The sequence below is a fragment of the Triticum aestivum genome, chromosome 4A (assembly GCF_018294505.1).
Source record: "Triticum aestivum cultivar Chinese Spring chromosome 4A, IWGSC CS RefSeq v2.1, whole genome shotgun sequence".
NCBI lineage: Eukaryota > Viridiplantae > Streptophyta > Magnoliopsida > Poales > Poaceae > Triticum > Triticum aestivum.
The window spans coordinates 593,077,860-593,100,042 of NC_057803.1; the positions used below are offsets into that span (position 1 = coordinate 593,077,860).

General features: G+C 46.8%; 1 protein-coding gene across 1 annotated transcript; it reads right to left on the bottom strand.

Moving 5' to 3' along the window:
• Positions 1–15,552: 15,552 nt before the first annotated feature.
• LOC123082440 (probable galacturonosyltransferase-like 1) lies at positions 15,553–16,844 on the bottom strand. The gene has a single exon (XM_044504766.1). The coding sequence runs from the start codon at positions 16,812–16,814 to the stop codon at positions 15,744–15,746; it is 1,071 nt and encodes a 356-aa protein (XP_044360701.1). The 5' UTR covers positions 16,815–16,844; the 3' UTR covers positions 15,553–15,743.
• Positions 16,845–22,183: the final 5,339 nt, after the last annotated feature.

Below are 22,183 nucleotides of genomic sequence, written 5' to 3' on the forward strand. Positions count from 1 at the left end.
GCTATGTATAAACGATTGTGTTTTTAATGGCAAAACCTCTTCTTCTATGCAGGTTACTAGACCATGAAGGCGCGCGTCGCGCCCGTTCATTTTAACAAGCAAATAAAATGAATAATATAACATCTTGTAAATTTGGAGCAGTTGGACCAGGAATTTAAACGTCCGGTGGGGTCTTAAAAAAAAGCATGGATTAGGTTCAATATTACTGCCCAAAATTTAGAAAATTTAAATTACAGTGTGTCCACACAGGTGATTGGAGATATTTAAATCGAAAATTCTTTTTTGATAATCATTTAAGTCAAAACTAATGCACACACGTAAATGCTTTCATTTTCTACATTTTTGGCCCATCGCATAAAGAGGTTAAAAAATGGGTGGAGCGGAAAACTGAAACGTAATATCATCTTAGAAGTTAGCATTTCTACTTTTGCACAAAATTAAATCATAATAAGTCATGTCCTCGGGGAATTCAAGTCTTTTTTGATAATTATTTAAGTTAAAACGAACGCACACACGTAAATACTTTTGCATTAGAAAAGATGAATGGCCGAATTAAAGATGCATGTGGCCGTCCTCAAAGACCTTCAGCACATTTGCAATTCCCAACATGAGAGTGGTTCTTCTACACCCACTCTCGGTGCACCCACGCAAGAAAACATATCAAAACATTTCGAAAAAATCTGAAACTTCGTGAAAATGATCATCAACAAATGTTATGGGGGCTTGAAAAATTTGGTGGCCAAATAACATTCGAGGAGCTCTCTACAAAAAAGACAAAATCACTGAAAATTAGTCAAAATATACGTACATTGTTTGAGCAGATTTTGCAATTTTGTCTTTTTTGTAGAGCGCTTCTCGAATGTTATTTGACCACCAAATTTTGCAAACCCTCATAACATTTGTTGATCATCATTTCCACGAAGTTTTATATTTTTTGAAATGTTTTGATATGTTTTCTTGCGTGGGTGCATCGAAAATGGGTGCAACCACTATTTTCCCTTCCCAACATAGGTGAGGAATATAAAACAGATTTTTCATGGTCAGCGCACAAGAGATCTCTACAAAGGAACGAACATGAAAGATGAGACAGAGCTAAAAAGATGAGACCTGAGGCGGGTAATAAGTATCTTGATGCCATCGTCCTGCGTAAGCACCAAGCTAATGCAGTACTTAATATTGGCCGAGCGCTCCTCTGAATACATGAGTGGTTGTGCAGTATGTTGCAGCCAGAGCGAGAATAAAACCAAAACATGAATCAGTCACCAGAATCAAATACCTGTACAGACTGCATCTTGAAGAAACCAGCACCAGACGACGTCGTTCTTCTCGGCCCGTCATTGAGTGATTCGTTCAAACACGCGAGTGCCCGCGAGAGTAGAGAGCAGATGGCGGCATGTATGTACCATCATGGAAGGAGGAAGAGGAGCCACCAGAAGGCTACCGGCAACTGGGAACTGTCCATTACTGCCGCTAGTGGAAGATCACAATTAGGTTTCAGTAAGCACTTTGAAAAAAAGGGGACGGTAAAGCTTCCTCGTCGTTCCAATGCCGCCCGCCTCTTTTTTTTTTTTTGAGGGAATAATGCCGCCCGCCTCTAGATGTGCCGAGAGAAGCTGAAAGTAGGTCGTCCCTTCGAGAAGCTGCAAGCGTGCAGGACTGGCACTCTTGTACGGGCCCAACCCCAAACTAATGATGTGGAAGTTTCTCGGCCCGTTTTATGATAGGCCATCCCGATCAATCCCTGGAGCAGCGGCCCAGAGACGTCGAGGCCTGCGTGACAGGGATGGTACCGGTGAAGAAAAAACCTAGGTGCATTGTGGGACGACCAGGTGATCCGGGGCGTTCGTTTGCGGGATCCGAGGGCTGACTAACTCAAATCGTTGTGGTGGCTCCTGGCTAGCTACATCTTACTGTTTCTCGATTTACCGTTGTACGCACTGGCTTCGTATGTGGTCTATGCTACAACGAACGGAGTATCAATCGTTGTCCAAGGCGGTGTGTATGCGGTTGAAGCGGGTGGCCAGGGAGGTTTTTATCCAACATGGGTGACAATATAATCTCCAGATCGGTCCACCTCCTCCGTCGACATTGGCCTAGTTTTGGACTCATATGGCTTTACTGTTGCCAACTTGTCTCTTTTTTTTACATACTTTGCTAGACTCTTCGTTAAGGTTGTGTGCATCTTAACTATGCAGAGACCGGGTGTCACTTATTATGCTTTGTATCCACTTGATGCTACATTATAAGTTAATAAAAACGCATTTTATCGAAAAAAGAACATCATGGTCTTGGCTGAGGCCCCTGTTCTATTCGACCGTTCGCTAGGAAATGTCAATTTCAGCGTGGAAAGAACGTCGGCAATGATAAGACATTTCTTATTGTCTATTCACGTTGTAGAGAAGTAGTTGAGATGAGCCTGTATAAACTCCAGTCATGCAAGTAGGTGCAAGGAGTGACTAGCGATGGCTCATCGACCAACTGATGCGGGCATACTTATCTTGTGAATTGAGGATGAATTCTTCATGGAGGCGGACAAGACACCCATGCTGCAGATAACAATATAAATATGCCCGCATACAAACTCAAGGAGCCCACATACAAACTCCATCCCACATACAAACTCAAGATGTCAACCTGTGGGAGCGGCGTTTTGGTGCCCGGGTGCATCTGCACCCGATCAAAAAAAATTTATAAAAAATTTAGAAAAATTCAAAAAATTCCAAAAATATTAGGATGGTAGACAATTTGATGCGTGAGGTACGCTCCAATTTTCAAAACATTTGGAATTCTGTGCAACTCTCAGCAAAAAAGACAAATCAGACCAGAACAGTATATGAACAGTACACATTTTTACAGACCTCCGATTTGTCTTTTTTGCTGAGAGCTACACAAAAGTCCAAATGTTTTGAAAATTGGAGCGTATCTCACGCATCAAATTGTCTACCACCCTATTTTTTTGGAAGTTTTTGAATTTTTCTAGTATTTATTTTGATTTTTTTTGTAAGCGCAGGTGCAGATGAGCTCGGGCTCAGATTCGAATTTTCGCGTGTGAGAGCCCATATACAATGCACACGAAACACCACAGTTCGGGCTTCAACTCATACTCCCAAGGCATTCCCATCTATCATACAGAGTCTCTTTTTCAGGCTGGGACCTATATTCCCGATGCATCCTATTCATAGTCTCTAATATTGAATCCCACCATGAACCACGCAGATACACCCCAATGACCATCATTCTCGTATATCCAGGAAGCTAGTCTCTCTTCAGTCCCTACTAACCGTTACAACTCGACAAGAGAAGTTTATCCGGGATGGAGCACACGAAGGTCAAAAGGGAAACTGTTCAACTAGGGATGATGGAACATTGTGTAGTAGTAGCTGTGCAATTATATATTATCCGACTACACCACCATAAATAGAACATAATTAAATCATAATGAAAGTTGAGCTACTAATTTTGACTTTAAGTGGAAATAATGAGTAGATCGTGGTGAACTGCGCAAGAATATACGGTACAATTATGAATGGCATTCACACCAAAGAAAACTAACGTAGACATGGCTACATGTACCACTAGCAATCTAAGAGCATCTCTACCTGATCCTCAAAACCGGTAAAAGAAGTAAAAAAAATGTTTTAGGGAGCTAAACCAGACCTAGCCGAACACTTATCTGGTTTAGCACCTAAAAAATTATATTCCTCCCATTGACCATCGCTAATATTTACCGAGATGCGGCTGAATCTGAGGATAAATTCCCCCCCTCACCAGTGCCGCATCTCTCTCTCTCTCTCTCTCTCTCTCTCTCTCTCTCTCTCTCTCTCTCTCTCTCTCTCTCTCTCTCTCTCTCTCGCACCACATTGACGTGGCACACCAGCACCGCAGCCACCACGCTCCCCCGCTAGCACTTTCAATAGACCGGCATTGCCCCCGAAATTGCGGGATCCAGCCGTCTGAGGTCCCCGCCGCCACTTAGAAGCATGGACACGCATCGTGCTGCGCAACCAACCCAAGGACGTGGCAGCGCAGCCTCCTCCCACTGCTTCATCAACATACCGCCACCTAAGAAGAAGAACCGCGACGTGCGGCAGTGGCTGTGGGGGATGCGGGTGTCAGAAATCAAGGATAGGGACACGATTCAACGCTACTTGTTTGTCTCCTTCCAGACGGAGAAGCTGGCCGTGAGGGCGTACAATGTGAAGGCAGTGGGCCTCTATGGCAACTGGACGAATATCAACTTCCCCCTCAGCAACCGGGAGGTCCTGGAGTTCGTCACCATTGACCCTCGAGTGGTCTCCCGCGGCGAGGAGCCGGAGAATCGGGAGGCCTTCAAGCGGCTCGATGTGGCGCACACCCATGAGGAGTACCTAGCCAAGCTTTGCTGGAATCATCAAGGGTTTGTCACCAAGGACTCTTGATTTCTCGAGTAATACAAGAAGGGGGCTATTGACGAGGCGGGGTTGTCTGGTGGGGAGGTCATCATCCTTTGCTCCAGCGACTCTGGCTCCTCTGTCTGATTGAACACATTCAAATCCATTTTGCCAGAAGGGCTTCGCCGTCCAGAGCTAGGCCGTAGCAGAGAACTAGCTAGAGAGAGAGGAGCCAGAACCTCAGCGAGGAATTCTATGGTAATGTGGGGCACCCCCGGTGGGTTATATTTGAAATGCTTAATCGCTAATAGTGGTATTTGTCATTTCTTTTATCCACTCAAGAACCATTTGACTTTACCTAATGTCTATGCTACACATATTTGGTCTATATGACCCTGCATCCATTCATCATATAATTGAAAGAGTACCACATGAGCTACCAAATTGTCTTTCTATCACAAAAAAAGCTACCAAAGTATTTATTTCTTATTCCTCTAACACAAGATGCATCTCGAAAGTGATCCAAGTTACTAACCAATAAGTTAATGTAGTGATTTAATATTGTACATAGAAAATCTTAGATGCAATTTGATATCCTCCGGACGCTGCCTCGTCGAGGAGTACACAAGCACTAGTGCAGAATCGGGCTTTAGTCCTGGTTCGTATGGACTTTTAGTCCCGGTTCTAGAACCGGCACTAAAGGTTGGGGATTAAAAGTCCCCCTTTAGTCTCGGTTCAACACGGCCCGGGACCACCAAAGGCCCACCACGTGGCACGAGCCCGCGTCGGGGGTCGGGTGACCTTTAGTCTTGCTTGGTACAGTGGTGGCATCGATGGAAAGCAGCCGAGCTTCCAGATGTATAGTGGCGGCATCATGACCGGCGACGCCTGCGGCACAGAAATCAACCACGCGGTCACCACGGTGGGCTACAGTGTCCAACAGGATGGGACAAGCTACTGGCTCATCAAAAACTCATGGGGCCAAACCTAGGGAGAAGGAGGCTACATGAAGCTCCAGAGAGGCACGGGCGCCTGCGGCATTGACATGCTGACATCTTACCCTGTTGAGGGAATCCTGGATTAGGGGGTCTCCGGGCGTCCGGGCTATGTGATATGGGCCGGACTGATGGGCTGTGAGGATACAAGATAGAAGGCCTTCCCCCGTGTCCGGATGAGACTCTCCTTTGCGTGGGTGGCAAGCTTCGCGTTCGGATATGAAGATTTCTTTCTCTTTAAACCGACTCTGTATAACCCTAGGCCTCTTCGGTGTCTATATAAACCGGAGGGTTTAGTATGTAGAGGCAATCACAATCATATAGGCTAGACATCTACGGTTTAGCCATTACGATCTTGAGGTAGATCAACTCTTGTAACCCCTATACTCATCAAATTCAATCAAGCAGGAAGTAGGGTTATTACCTCCATCAAGAGGGCCCGAACCTGGATAAACATCGTGTCCCCCGCCTCCTTTTACCCTTGATCCTCAGACGCACAGTTAGGGACCCCTACCCGAGATCGGCCGGTTTTGACACCGACATTGGTGCTCTCATTGAGAGTTCCGTTGTGTCGTCAACAAAAGGCTTGATGGCTCGTTCAATCATCCATAATGATGCCATCTCCGGGGAAGCTTACCTCCCCGGCCAGATTTTCGTATTTGATGGCTTCGTTCTGTGGGCCAACTCGATTGGCCACCTCAAACAGATCGACAGCTACGGCCCTGGTCATCAGATCAGTTTCGGGAACCTAAATTATATCGTTGATATCCGAGGAGATTTGATTTTTGAAGGGGTTTGCGGCTCCGAACACCGCTCTGGCCCTAGATCCAGAGAAAACTGCCAGGTCCGGAGATGAGAGCTTGGAGCCCACCGGACTCTCCGCCGCAAGCCGCGCTATCAAAGACCCGAGGGTAATTGAGTTCATGGCAGACTCAGATTCAGACCAGGTGTCGGTGTCAAAACCGGCGGATCTCGGGTAGGGGGTCCCAAACTGTGTGTCTAGGCAGATGGTAACAGGAGACAAGGGACACGATGTTTTTACCCAGGTTCGGGCCCTCTCGATGGAGGTAAAACCCTACTCCTGCTTGATTAATATTGATGATATGGGTAGTACAAGAGTAGATATACCACGAGATCAAAGAGGCTAAACCCTAGAAGCTAGCCTATGGTATGATTGTTGTTTCTTGTTGTTGTGTCCTACGGACTAAACCATCCGGTTTATATAGACACCGGAGGGGGCTAGGGTTACACAGAGTCGGTTACAATGGGAGGAAATCTTCACATCCGTATCGCCAAGCTTGCCTTCCACACCAAGGAGAGTCCCATCCGGACACGAGACGAAGTCTTCAATCTTGTATCTTCACAGTACAACAGTCCGGCCAAAGGTTATAGTCCGGCTGTCCGGATACCCCCTTATCCAGAACTCCCTCACCAGGTTCCTCCTATCACCGGAGGGCCGGACTCGCCCTCGGACTCCAGATCCGAACTCTCGAAGTCCGCGCCAAGCAAGCATGGCTAGGAGGCATTCGCCCTGGCCGGCACTGCGGACCCTCGTTTCCCCGTCCAACCCTTGCCCCTAAATGAGGCTGAGGGAGTCCTGGATTAGGGGGTGTCCGGATAGCCGGACTATAACCTTTGGCCAGACTCCTGGACTATGAAGATACAAGATTGAAGACTTCGTCCCGTGTCCAGATAGGACTTTCCTTGGCGTGGAAGGCAAGTTTGGCGATACGGATATGTAGATCTCCTCCCATTGTAACTGACTCTATGTAACCCTAACCCTCTCCGGTGTCTATATAAACCGGAGGGCTTTAGTCCGTAGGATGAACAACAATCATACCATAGGCTAGCTTCTAGGGTTTAGCCTCTCTGATCTCGTGGTAAATCTACTCTTGTACTACGCATATCATCAATATTAATCAAGCAGGAGTAGGGTTTTACCTCCATCGAGAGGGCCCGAACCTGGGTAAAAACATCGTGTCCCTTGTCTCCTATTACCATCCGCCTACACGCATAGTTCGGGACCCCCTACCCGAGATCCGCCGGTTTTGACACCGACATTGGTGCTTTCATTGAGAGTTCCTCTGTGCCGTCGCCATCAGGAAGGATGCCCCATCCCGTCTTTAAAGACGGCGCCGTCGCTAAGGGGGCTTTGGCTGTCGGCCAAACTCTCCGGCTAGGTGGTTTTCTTATGACCGCCTGTTCGGCCGCTGCCGACGATGACTTCTCGGGTCATCAAAAGCAATCTTCACTTCAGCTCGGAACTCGCCGATCAGTTAGATCCGATAGAGCTCTCTTCCCTAAACGAGTTCTTGGATCGCATCGCCACCCTGGGAGTCGCTACAGACTACGACCAGATTGGGCCTAAACCCAATCTGAGAGAGATTAACTCTCCCCAGGTCACCCATCACGTTGCAGTAGTGGAGGAACAATGCGGCGACACTTCATCTATCTTAAGGACTAGCTATGTCCGGATTCCCGGTCCCTCCACGCCGGATATCCGCGGAGGGGAGGACGTCACTCAAGACCTGAACCTAGAGTCAGGCAGCGGGCCGGATTCATTGGGCAACATCCAAGAATCCAAACTTCCGATTTCGAAAACTCCTTGGCCCCCGAGTCTCGGACGGGGTGAGGTTTCGGATTCAATTCCACCCACCCACTCAAACATACGCGATCTATCCCAAATTAGGCAAGAGCCAGAAGAAACAGTACACCATTACTGGGCCAGATTCCTCCTGGTCATGAACAGGATAAAGGACTGCCGCGAGGAAGACGCAATTTCATTCTTCTGCAGTAATTGCACGGACAAGGGAATCCTCAATGCCATAAGTCGCCGTGAAATTACACACTTCGCCGACTTAGCGTCCATAGTACGAAAGTAGTGTGCGATGGAAATTGCCTGGAAAACCGAAATAAAATTTTGAAACAATCCGGCCTCGAACACAAACCCAGTCCGAAATAAAAGGGTGCATCATCGCCAGACACCCAGGTTAAATACCAAAAAGCAAAAACCCTCTACAAGGCATGGAACCGTAATGGAGGGATGGCTCAATGGACCCTATAAAATTCACAGTACAGAGTGTGCCACACCAACTCATAGCCTTAGAGCATGTTGGATACTCCGGCAGGTGGCCAAAAGTGGCGAAGATCTTATAAACCCAGAAGCCGCATAGTGTCAGCCCAGGGATACCAGTAAAGTACCAACAGTCTTCGAAACTTTCGCATCAAATAATATGCGAAAACGAACACTCCGCAGCCTTGCCGAAGTCTACCACGTGGCAACAATAAACCCATGGAATAACACTGCTATTACTTTTAACGCCAGTGACGAGCCTAAATTCCGAACAGCCCGAGCACCAGCCGCATTGGTCCTCAGTCCAATAATGGACGGCTTTCGACTCACTAAGGTACTCATGGACGGAGGCAGTGGACTGAACCTCATTTATGAGGAACCCTTCAAAAAATGAAAATAGACTGGAACTGCATTGAGCGAAGCAGCACAACCTTTAGAGGAATAATCCCCAGTCGGGAAGCGCGCTGTACAGAAAAAATCACACTCGATGTGTTGTTCGGCACACCGGATAATTACAGGTCCGAAGAGGTCACGTTTCAAGTGGCCCCGTTCAGTAGCGGATATCACGCTATATTAGGGCGGGAGGCGTTCACAATCTTTCAAGTTATACCCCATTACGGGTATATGAAGTTCAAAATGCCCGGACCCAACGAAATCATCACTCTTGCTAGTGATCCGAACATAGCATTCCACGCCAAAAATAAGACAGCTATGACCATCTCTGTACTATCCATATATACTCTTGGTCGATGGTCATGCGTGACTTAGAGCTGGTACAGAGATGGTGTTCGTCCAAGTCTGGCAAATGGGAAAAGATGAGGAGAAATGCGTAAGTGGAGTTGTCACTGTAATTGGAAAAGGTGGCGCTACGCAGCTACCAAAAAGTAAAAAGTGCAGGCCGAATGTCACCCGACACGGCCCGCTCGTCGTAGGATTCTTACCAACACTACACTATTTTGTATTACGCGTAGCGACCAACAATCAGGTGAGTGGGCAAGTTGCATACAGATACAGTATCCGGATCAGATTGAGCAACCTTTTTTAGATATAGTTTGGTGAAGGGAAAAAATATGAGTCATCCACTATAGAGAAACACCAACGCTAATTTAATGAACAACAAAGAAAGAAACCAATACAGTTATGGAATTTTCTAACTAGTCTTCCACTATGAAATTTTCCGTGCACCATAAGGACAGGGATAGAACGTGAGAGACATTATTCCTACTAAAGGACATCACTACCGTCACACAATCCCAGTCAAGACGCTGAACCTAACAAGAACGAGAACGAGTCCCCCCCACTCCGGCGGGCGAGTTCCTCCGCACCTCCATGGCTCAGAGGCCATCGGAGATGGGGCGGACCGGTGGCGGCGCCGACAGGAGGAGAAGGGGCTTTTCTTGAACTAGTCTTTGACCTTGCTCGGATCATTGGGTCTCGGGTGTCAATGCATCTAAATTGAAAAAAAAAGAACAAAAAATAAAAAAAATTCTTTAAACTTTTTGAAACTAAACATGATCTAGGGTTACACTTGTGTAAAAAGTTCCGTGACGGGATGACTTCCATGATATTCAGGGGCGAAAGAAAACAAATGCAACAATATATATATATATACACACACACACACTAGTAAACATGTCCGTGCGTTGCAACGGGAGTAAAAATCACACTGCTAGCACGATAAACACGACTCAAGACCCCTTTGCAGCTCCATGTTATTTATTTAAACACAGGGTTCATCCGTGTTTTCGCCTATCCCTTTTCCAACCTTTACCGACCATGTCATGGTCAATAGAAGGTGATGATTTCAGCCACCGCACTCACACATGTCATTAAACTACGCCGTCACAAGTGAATCTCTATTAGATTTAAAACTATTAGCATCGAGCTGGGCATGACGGTTGTCCTTCTCGAGCTACGGCCTATGCCTAGTTCATACGCCATCCCTCTTACGCCCTTTCTGTTTAAAATTGTATATTTTCTTTCCAAAATGCATCAACATTCTTTTTAACACACAAACACTTTTTATATCACATAACTTTTAAAGAGCATGAATATTTTTTAAATTGTGAATATATTTGTAAGCACATGAACACTTTTTGGAGTTACATGTTTTTTCATTTTGAGAAAAGGGTGAGTATTTATTAGATTAGAAAACATTATTTTAATACATGAACACTTTTCTTAGGACTACACAAATATTTTAAGATGCATGAATGATTTTAAAATTTTACATATTATTTTTCAAAATGCAAAAGACATATTAAATGACACAAAAAAATTAAATGACTTAAAGCCCAACACCATATTTCTCTGATTTTGCCGTATTACAGGGGAGTCAAAAACCAAGCCAACACCATCGGCCCAACTTACCCCCCGTTAACCCTAGAAGGCAGGGAAGATCGATCCCCAGTTTCCCACACCCCCTCACCACCCCTCTTCTCGTTACCTTCCCTTTTCCCGCTCTGGCTCCACCGGTTTGGATCCGTCTGCCCTCGACCGGGCCCCTACCAAAGTCTAGCCCGTCGTATCTGGATCCACCGCCCTCCTACCAAGTCCAGCCGCCGCCGGATCTGCCTCAACCGGACGGGATCCACCCGTCTGGATCCGGCTGCCGTCAACCCTCCACCGGCCTGTGATATTTTTTATCTTTGATTTTGAATCCCGATTTGTGGCGTTGTCATCCGCTCTTGATCGAGCTTTTCCTTCCCCTTGTGATTATCCTCGCCTCTGTTTCTGGTCGCTTGTTCCCCTTGTGATTATCCTCATTTCTGTTTCTGGTCACTTGTTGAATAATCAAGATGTGCCTATATGAACCGGTTAGATTAGGCGTAAAGTGGCGATGTGGTATTATTATTAAGACGAATCATATATATTTTTTGCCATGATCCTACGACGGCAAGGAAAAACCATCAGCACATGAGGCCCAGTACAGGCGGCGTGGAGTAAAAATGGGCGATCCGCCACAGCGAGGTCGATCCATGTGCTGAGGCCCAGCCAGTTGTGGGGCGCACCGGGAGCAGGCCTAGGTGGGCGATGCGAACGTGGCCCAAGCGGAAGTCTGGAAGCGTTTATTTTCTTTAGCCGTACGTCAGACCCCAAATTAGTACCATCTCGTATATATTACGATTTTGTCTATACAAATCGTAAAAGAGTATTATGACATGAGAAGAAAGTGCATTGTGATGATGAACGGAGACTCAATCCGTGCTTTATTATTACTAGCAAAAGTGCCCGTGCGTTGCAACGGGAGAAATAAATTATCACCCCTAGCGCCCCATCTTTGTTAGCACTTCTTTTTTTTTGTCATCATTGTTGGTAACGATGTCCACTACACGGCGAACATTCCACCTAAGCTTGGAACCAATAAAGAATTGCATCACCTGCATGGACAGACCAGCGAACAGTCGCGTTTGAGATCCCGGCCACATGACCCTCATCTGCGCAATCAAATACTTGTGCCTTGTGTTTATGTATCTGAATTTTACATCATAATAGTTTAGTACCAATCCGTGTAGGACACAAACAAAAACTAAATTCATTTTTATTTTAAAATGATCAACACTTTTTTGTAGGGTAACACGATCAACGCCAAAAACACTGGAGGTTGTGAGTTTGATTCCAGTAACGGTCAACTATTTTTTGCCTCATCTCCTAAAAGGGGTGGTGGGTTTGATTTGTTGGGCCAGGTCGCACGGACATGTTGGGAGGGCACCGGTTCTTTTTACTGGTGAAACGTTACGCGGGCGAACGTGGCAGAGGCCAAGTGGCCCAAGACAAACGATTGGTAGAATAGCCTAGCTCCGAATGAGGAAACACCATGGACATACGAAATGGGAGGACCAATAATATTATACCTCCATTTATATATTAAAAGTACTATATATGCCTGTGGGTTAGAACGGTTGAAACAATTGACATAAATTTAGTGAGGATTGTATGTGCAAACATAATGTTCAATGTGCTACAAATTTGGCGCAAATTTAGTAAAGATTATAAGAGCAAGGAAAACATAATGGAAGAAAAAATGACATGAATTTAGTGAGGATTAAAAAATGCCACATCATTTTTACTCATAAGATGGCATGCCAACCTGCCATTGATTCCCGCACCTCTTGTTAATTAGTTTTTCTTTCTCTTTCTTTCCTTATATCATGATGCCCACATAATTACCGCCCATTTCCTTCCTCTCTCTTCCTTCTTCCTTCTTTATTTCTCATGCAATTTTTTTCCTTTTTTGCTAGGCCTACTAATTACTCCTGGGATTAATATGGCGCCCACATAATTACCATCAATTTCCTTCTTTCCTTCCTTCTTTATTTCTTATTCAATACATATTACCTTTCTTGCCGGCTCCACGTAATTACCATCTTTCTTCTTTATTTCTCATGCAAAGAATGTCTATTTCCTTTCTTTATTTCTTTGCTTAATTTCCAAAGCAGCTTCTTGATGCCTGAAAACCTAAAAATTGTATATAAACTAGTAAAAATTAATGTAAAATAGCAAGGTGAGACTATCTGATAAGTAAATAAATATGAAAAACAACTTCCAGCCTGGTCCCTTGTACGCAGCAAAGGATCCGATGCAGGCAACATATATATGTACGGGTGACGAAGTAGAGGAGGCAAACGGATAGTAACGCATCCGCACTACCATGGACGTTACTGGAGGACGGCCAAGCGTCTCCCCATTATTGCATTGTGTCGCCACCGCCGGGTGCACCGAGTAGACCGATTAAAACGAGCAAAAACAGAAGAAAAGATCAGCAGGCGTGACGCTAAACGCGGGCCTCGTGGCCGTTCAGGCCGTGTAGAGCACGTTGGCCCGGTTCACCAGAAAGCCCCCAAATCGTTCTAAGGAGCAGCGGCCCTTTTGATGTTGGCCCAGCCGGCTCATGTAGATCGCGCAGCACACGAGGGCAACGGCGTTGTGCGGCATGCTAAAACGATCTGGTTCGTTCATGAGCCTGGTCGGATGGTTAAGGGCGTCAAAACGATGTGGGAGACCGTAGCTAGCTGAGTTATACTATCGTAATAAGCCTTGATTTTTTTGAATATTTTATTTTCTTCGTACACCCGGCATATAGTAGATGACATCACACTATACCGTTAACACAAACCACAGAGAAAGAAAGAAAAACACGCCCATCACGACAGTGGGCCGCAGCACTCGTACATGCCCATCACGACCGTGGCCATTGATCTCGGTCCGAGTACGCCTGCCCTTTATTCTTAAAGTTCCAGACGCCCAAAAAAGCGAACTTAAGAGCCTAGTCCGAGTGGTTTGCTGCGCTGGGATCAACATGGCAGACCAGGGATCAAATCCCAGCGGCGCCGACCATTTTTTTGGCCCAGCGAAATAGATAGAGCAAAAATTTATTACCACCTCAAATATGTTTTAAAATCAAACTAAAAGCGTAAAATTATGGAAAGAAGCGTATTGTGACGGTGAACCCACGGAGTCAATCCGTGCTTTATTATTACTAGCAAAAGGCCCGTGCGTTGCAACGGATGAACAACAAAAACTCACGAAAATTATAATGTCTGACATAAAATGCACTCGTATGAACCGAAATCAGCAGCGCTCAGAGATTATTTTGTCAACACAAACAGATGGGGTTACAATGGGTACGAATGATTGAAAATTTTAATCAAGAAAATAAAAGAAGAAGAAAAATATGGAACAAAAACCATCAATCCTGTGCATGTATCCAACTTCATCGAGATGAAAAGGAAATGTAGAACCAAGCTCGTCAATCGTGTGCAATTGTGCATGTAGATACGGAGAAGCAAACAGATGCATGCAACGGCCATAATCAAGCATTTAATCCTTTTGTAGTTTTCTCGTTAAAAAAATCCTTTTTCTAGCTAATTCCTCCTAAGTTAGTTAACTTCTTTCTTTAATCTCGTTTTTTGCATGGCGAGAATCAAGCCTTGAGTCTCCAGCCCGCGCTTGGGCACCAGCCGTCTCACACACAGGCAACGCGTGTCGTTTGGCCGCTCTTCCCTCCGACCTTATCTTCTCAGCCCCCTCCTCTCATCCTCTCGTCTCTTCCCCACACCTTTCTTCTCCCCATCCCGATTCCCTTCTTTTCTCAGCACCCGATCCATCGTGCACGCCGCCCGCTACCGGAGCTCCAACGCGCCTCTCCTCCTCCCTCGTTTCTCTCTCCTCTGCCTCTCAGTTCTTTCTCTTTTCCCTTGTCCATGAGAAGGAGCACGCAAGGAGCCTCGCCGCTGCTGCCACCACCACCACGGTTGTCTTCACGCCACCGCCGCCTCCGAGTTCGCCAGCCGCTGCTCAGATCTGCGGGATCCATGTCCCCAAGCCGCCGGTGTCCGTCCTCCATCCCGGATCTGGCTTGTCCACGCCCTTCGGCCTCCCCTGCGACCAGCGCCGGCACCCTCCCCACTGCCTCGTCTACATGCGTGAGGACAACGATGACAGCGCCACCATCGACCGTCTGGGCCGTCCCTTGGCCTTGCTCGCGTGGGCCGCCGCGTGGGCAAGCCAGTCGTCGCCGGCGGGAGCGACAGTGAACGGGACTACTCTTTGCATTCACTCTATCCCGTCTGCTTCTCTGTTTTCCTCACCGGACTGACGTTGAATAATACCAAATTACAGGGTGTTATTTGCATAAGCGAAACGTTTTCTCCTATAATCCACTTAAAATAGGATGGCGGGTTTAATTACTGAAAACACAAGGGCTTTTTTGAAAAAATGTGTGACGTACGACCAGAAGCACTCCGTGCTTTATTAGTAGGGAAAGATTATGTACATATATATATATATATATATATATATATGAAAGTTACTGTTCATGTTTATTTTACTAATATTTTGTTTTCTTACCTTGAAGTCGTTCATTCGTGGAAATTTTTAAATTTTATACGAATATAACACTAGATTATACTCCATTTGTTTTCAAAAAGTTTCAGAAACACTTGCCTTTTTTGCAAAATAAATAAATAATAATTTAGGTGCGCTATGACCCGAGACCGACCGGGCATTTCCGGTCTTCGACCCGATTATACTTCTCTCTACTGGATTTGTTTCGAGTTGTCTTTGTGTGATTTTGATCACAGTCCAACTGTTTCGGAGTACTTGCTTGTCAAAATAAAAGAAAGTAATTAACTAGTGATCCATTTCTGTTTAATTGTTCGTCTAAACAGTACTATGTACACTTGCAGCTTGCACAAACACTCTAATCAAAGTTGCAACATCAATCAACAAAAGAAGGAGCTGCTCATCTAGTATCTCCTAATTAAGCCAAACCGATCAAAAAAGAGAATGGCGCGCACTCCATCATCACAAGACGGCGTCAATCCCGGTGTCCGGGCGAAGGAGGTCGTACTTGGCCCAGACGGCGTCGAGCGGGCAGGGCCGGCCGGCGTCGAGCCGGTCCCACGGCTTGCCCTTGCCGCTCCAGTGCAGCAGGGAGACGGGGCCGGCGTGCAGGCCGCGGCAGAGGCCTTGGTAGTTGTCGCCGCCGAGGCCGTGCTGGTTCCAGCGGTGGTCGACGGCGGCGATGCGGCCGGCGAACACGAGGAGGAAGGGCGGCAGGGAGCCGAGCTCGTAGATGCGCACCCGCCGCTGCAGCTCCATCCACCCCTCGATCTGCGCCGTGTACCCGGCCGCCCGCCACCGGGGCAGGTCGAGCACCATGACGCCCGTGTTGAAGTAGCACGCGCGGCGCCCGCGGAAGGTCCGGGCGAGCGCCGGGCTCGCCCAGAACCCCGGCGTGAAGTAGGCGGTGAAGTTGGCCCCGCAGTACTCGGGCGCCGCCACGGCCGCGCCCTCCGGGAGCGCCGTGGCGGCGAGCGCGGCGACGTCGTCGGTGAGCACGACGTCGGAGTCGAGGTACACGACCCGGCGCACGCAGGCGGGGAGCGTGGTGGCCAGGTAGGAGCGCGCGTAGTTGAGCGGCCGGTCGAGCGCGCCCCGGACGGACGCCGAGATGCGGCCCGCCACCCGCGACTCGTCGAACGGGTACGCCCGGAACGCCAGCGACGGGAACGACGCGCGCACGGCGGCCACCAGCTCCGCCGTCCGGGTGGGTGACCCGGCCGCGGTGAGGAAGTGGAAGTAGACGGACTCCGGGCAGGAGGCGTGGCGCAGGACGGAGAGCACCGCGGCCATGGTGCCCCGCAGGTAGGACGCGTCCAGCGTCATCGCCACGTGCACGGCCGCGCGCGGCGAGCAGGCCGCGCCGTCCTTGCCGGACGCGGGCGGGAGCGGCGCCGGGCAGCGCGCGGAGGCCGAGTTGGTGAAGTGCGGCGCCTCCCTGAACCTGGGCAGGGGCGCGGCCGCGGCCTCCGCGCCGGCGGCGCAGAGGAGGAGCAGGGCGAGGAGGAGCGGGGCGCGCGACATGCTAAGCATTGGTGTGTGCGGTTGCGCGTTGTTTGTGTGCGGGGCATGAGCATGAGCGGCCGGCCGTGTTTTTATACGGGGCGTGCGGGAAAGGGGAGGCGTCAAATTTGGGTCAAAGGCTTGGAGAGGGTAGTAGGACCGGAGGAAAGCGTGTTTGAATGTGTAACACGCGCGCGCGTAACTTGGTAAAGAAAACTGGGTGAAAAATAATGCCGGCAGGTCAAACATACATGTCTACGTGTTCGACTATGGTCTACGATGGCATTGGGCAGAAAAATGAATACACTACATCTACATGACTGCAAATGTGGTGCATCTTCCATTTTACTTGTAATGAGCTATTGAAATCATGCGTTTCCGGTGTACGTGGATATCAGAATTGTGTTGGTGGGCGAGGCGATAATTTTCATTCTTAGAGAGGCTTCCCAAATCCGCCTCAAACTCCCAGACAGACGACCCGATCACTGACCGACCAAGAAAATGCAATTTAGATGGGCTTTTTAAACGGGACTCAAACATCCGGTTGACCGGCATCCCTCATATCCAGCCCAAATATGAATAGATATGGAGCGCTCGGACGCGTCATTCACGCCGGACAGACGACGGGGTCTCACAGGAAAACAGTTCAAAACCCGGCGGTCCGAAACTCGTCTTCTAGTGATGCCTCCACGTCGCCGGGTAAGGAGTTAACCATATCTAACGCCGGAGCGCTGACTGCAACTCCTTGAGCAGCTCCAAGCAAGGCGTGAAGCCCGGAGTGGATCCAGAGGAGGACTTGAAGGAGGAGGAGGATGAGGTTGAGGAGGAGGAGGAGGAGGAGGAGGATGAGGAGGATCTGGAGGAGGATGTGGGGGACGTTGGGGACGCAGATCTGGTGGCGGAGCAGCAAGTCATCCTTGATTCACTTCGTTCGGAGTCGGATGCGGAGGCAGATGCTGTCGTCGACATGATATGGAGGCGGAGTACAACGCAGAGGAGGAGGAGGAGGTGTGCTCGCGTGCATGGATGGATGAGGTCGAGGAGGAGGAGGAGGAGGAGGAGGAGGATGAGGATCTGGAGGAGGATGTGGGGGACGTTGGGGACGCAGATCTGGTGGCGGAGCAGCAAGTCATCCTTGATTCACTTCGTTCGGAGTCGGATGCGGAGGCAGATGCTGTCGTCGACATGATATGGAGGCGGAGTACAACGCAGAGGAGGAGGAGGAGGTGTGCTCGCGTGCATGGATGGATGAGGTCGAGGAGGAACAGGAGGAGCCGGAGCCCTCCTACGCGCCCGTCCACCCGGCGCCGGACACCGATGTCATGGACATTTTCGACGACGAATCATAGCTAGGGTGTCGTAGTACATAGGTTTATCTTGCATAGTTTGTGTGGATTTAGGGAATGAAACATGAAAGACTCAAATGCACAAAAGCAAACCCATCTACAACCGGACTTAGCAAATCCGATCCCTAGACTCGAATGCAGAGAAGCAAATTTAAGATGTGACCGGTCACTGTTCGTCGACGCGCCCGGTCGCGTCCGCGAGTTTCTGGAGTAATTCTGGCTGTAGATGCCCTGCCCAAATGGATCAGCTGATTATGACGACGCTTCCTCTTTTCCTAGCCAAAAATTTGAAGTAAAAGTGGATTCAGCAATCGATGAAATAGTAGTAATACCGCCGGTGTGGCGTCATTCATGTGCAACATGGGCACGAAGAAGGCGCGGCGTAGAAATGATTGCACTCCTCCTGCATCAATGCTGTGTCGGTGAGAACCATGCAAGAGAGGTGTTCAAAATAAAATAAAATAAAATAAAGAAGCATGCAAGAGAGCAAGCGTTGGGTGACACGTCGTCGTCCGGCCTGTGGCTGCGGGACCCGCGCAAGTACGTGGCACGTGGTGGCATGCTGCCCGATGCCAGATCAGATCTGTCTACGCGAGCGAATCCTCTGGTACGCACAATGTCCAGGTCCGCGTGTGTCCAAGGCGCCGGCGCGGCGGCGGTGGAGAGCTCTGCCCAAGACGCAGCGTGTGCTCACTGCCCAGCCAGCTCAGCTCAGCTGCGACATGGTGAACGGCGCGCGCATTTCTTTCTTCGGCAGCACTGGAGCGAACCCGCAAGGATTTATTAGGAGAAAAAGCACGCATATTAAGCATTTACTTTAGTTTGGGTGAATGGCGATCTCGCTATTACTATTCTAACTACCACTGCTTGTAGAAAACATTTATCATATATATATATATATATATATATACACATATATATACATATATATATATATATATATATACACATATATATCTTTAGTTTGGGTGAATGGCGATCTCGCTATTACTATTCTAACTACCACTGCTTGTAGAAAACATTTATCATATATATATATATATATACACATATATATACATACATATATATATATATATATATATATATATATATATATATATATATATATATATATATTGGCGCGGAAGATAATCGAATTTAAAAACTTACGGGGAGATATTGTCGCGCCGACGCGAGTACGACGAGACAACGCCAGCCGCTAATTAGATCGTCTTATTAGTTATGGCGCGGTACAGAAAATCAACTGGTACCATTGGTTGAAACCCGTGACGAGCAAAGTCCTCTAAATAAAACGCACCGTGAAAGCAAGAAGATGGCGTCTGTCTTGCATGGTTTAAACTTTTTTCATGGCAACCGTAGTATAAGCGGTGAATCGAGGGAGGGTGGCGAGGGGTAGAAAAGGGATGTTATTGGGGAAGGATGGGTTGAACAATGGAACCTTGTTAGATGTTTGGTACGAGAGCCATACGGTGTCATACTATGACGTAAACATGGGCAAACAAAAAATTTGGACACGACATGCAAAAAAATATCCCGAGCGTCATAAATAAGGTGTACCCACAATAAAAATAACACATTAATTCGAAACAACTCCTTATTCCGGATGGGCAAAAAAAATGCAAATATTTATAATCAATCGAGATGTACTAAAGTACTTGTTTTATTTTATTTTACAAATGATGACTTATGAATGTCAACTAGACCAACTATACACGTCTGACTCCTTTGGTTTTATTTTAACTAGGAAGATGCCCGTGCTTTGCACGGACCATCAAGATCTTGTGGCAGAAAGGGATGAACGAGGGAAGACCTTATCTGCAAATGTGGAGAGGAGTGCGGCTAAATTGTCATAGTTTTCTTTCTATCCGTTAGATATAGATCGGACGGCCTATATTGCAGGATGGCAGGCACACCATCATCACCAACTATGCTTTTTATAAGAGTAGTGATAGGGAAATGAAAGGACACCTCGACATTGTAGCAACTAATGTCAACCACCTTTATAAACCACTTCTACTTTGATTTTATTTTGAAAAGAAAGGGCAGTCCGGCCTTTTTAACGGCTGATGCCTGCAACACATTTTGATGCAATGTATTATTGCTTTTGTAGAACGAAGAATGTATTATTGTAAATCATAATGTCTTGATGCTACAGCAATATGCAAATCATGGTATAAATTATACATCACATGTTCTTTTACCAGGTCATAATCCAAATCAGATGAATAAAGTACAAAGCATGGGCATCACAAATATATAATTGTTAAATAGGTTATAAGCTAGGCCTTACTCAATATGCTATAGCAAACTAGAATTCCTCCGATGCTTAATACCACTGGGAGCCTTAGGGTGGAGCCCACATGTCACCATTTCCTCTTCTAGTTTTGACCCCTCAAATCACGCGAGAGAAGAGATAAATACATTTTAATTCTTTATGGCTTGGTACATAACCCGGTGTTAGTTTTTATTTTTATTTTTTGCAAAGACCCCTTCTGACAATGTTTGAGAAATAGGTTTTAAGTGTTTTTTTTTTGGCTTAAGACCCATGTTTTTGCAACATTGGAGATGACCTTCCATGTAGTAATAAGAACCAAATCTGGATCAAGTGGGTAGCCGTATGGATGATAAATATAACAAAAACCCTCTCATTTCGCTATAAGCATGTAAGAATTCCATATATCTTATCATTAGCCACACAATTTGACAAAGACCTGAGCCTTACTTTGTTTGTTTGTCCTGAAAATCCCTTTGGCAAAAATATTGTGTCGAGTTGATGGAAGTTTATTTCCAAAAACACATGTCAAGTCTTTTTTTTATGGGGGAACACTATGTCAAGTCCTGGTGCCGCTACTAACAACAGATGGTCTCTTATTTTTTTTGCGAAGAAACAGATGATCTCTTTCACTTGACTCTCAGGAGCCCTATCTAAAACCTAGAGGCCAGCCGTTCACCGAGTGCGGTTGTGTCGGCTCGACATAAAGATTGAATGAAAATGCGCTTTCTCAAAAAAAAATTACACAGAGTTGTCGAGTTGCATCACGATTTGACATTGAGTTCTCTAGTAAAGATGCCCGTTATTCATAAATTCTTACTGCAATCCTTTTATTCTGTCCAAGGTGAACTTATTAGGTGAAACCAAAGCCAATGTGCCGATGGTCCATGGATTTAATAAAAAAGAGTTTCTACAATACACGTACCCATTTGTCTCACAAAAGGCAACACGCCAACAAGTCTAAGGTGACTTCGGCGAGCAGGTCAGACGGGTAAATGGTTGGTCAACTTTTAGGCGACTGTTAGGCACGTACACCTGGAGTCCACATCTCATCTCTGTTTTTTACCTTTTAATCGAGACCACGTCGATCCATTCAAATCGGAGTGTGCGTCCCTCACAGAATCTCTGGTAAAATATCTCGGCGCGTACACGTACGCCGACTAGCGGCTCGCTCTCTCAGGCTAGTTGTCATGGGGAGTATGATACTACCTCCTTAATACATTATATTATATGGTACTTTATTTATTACCATACATGATACAAAATAGCATAACATTTATTATGATATAATATCATGATATGATACTCCACCTTCTTTTTCTTTATTTAATGCTATGACACTTCATAAAAATTGTCTAGTTGGCATGGATGATACTAACTATGATACTAGTATTACAACCAGCCTCATGATGTGGCGCGAACGGCCGGAATATATTTCGAGGCCTACCTTACCATAGCGTGCGACTACGAACTATGAAGTACCCAGTAGATAGTTAGTTACGCATACACTGATCGATCCGGGAGCAGCACACGGATAATATCTAGGATACATTCTCAGTTTCTTTGTTTGCAAAAATCTTCCGATTTATTCATTCTCAATCATGACAGTACAAAAAACATCAGAGATTACTCGCAAAAAAAAAACATCAGAGGTAATAAAAATTACAACCAGATTCATGGACCACCTAGCGACGACTACAAGCACTGGAATGAGCCGAATGCGCACCGCCGTCATTGCCCCCTCCCTCGCCAGAGCTGAGCAAACCTTATTGTAGTAG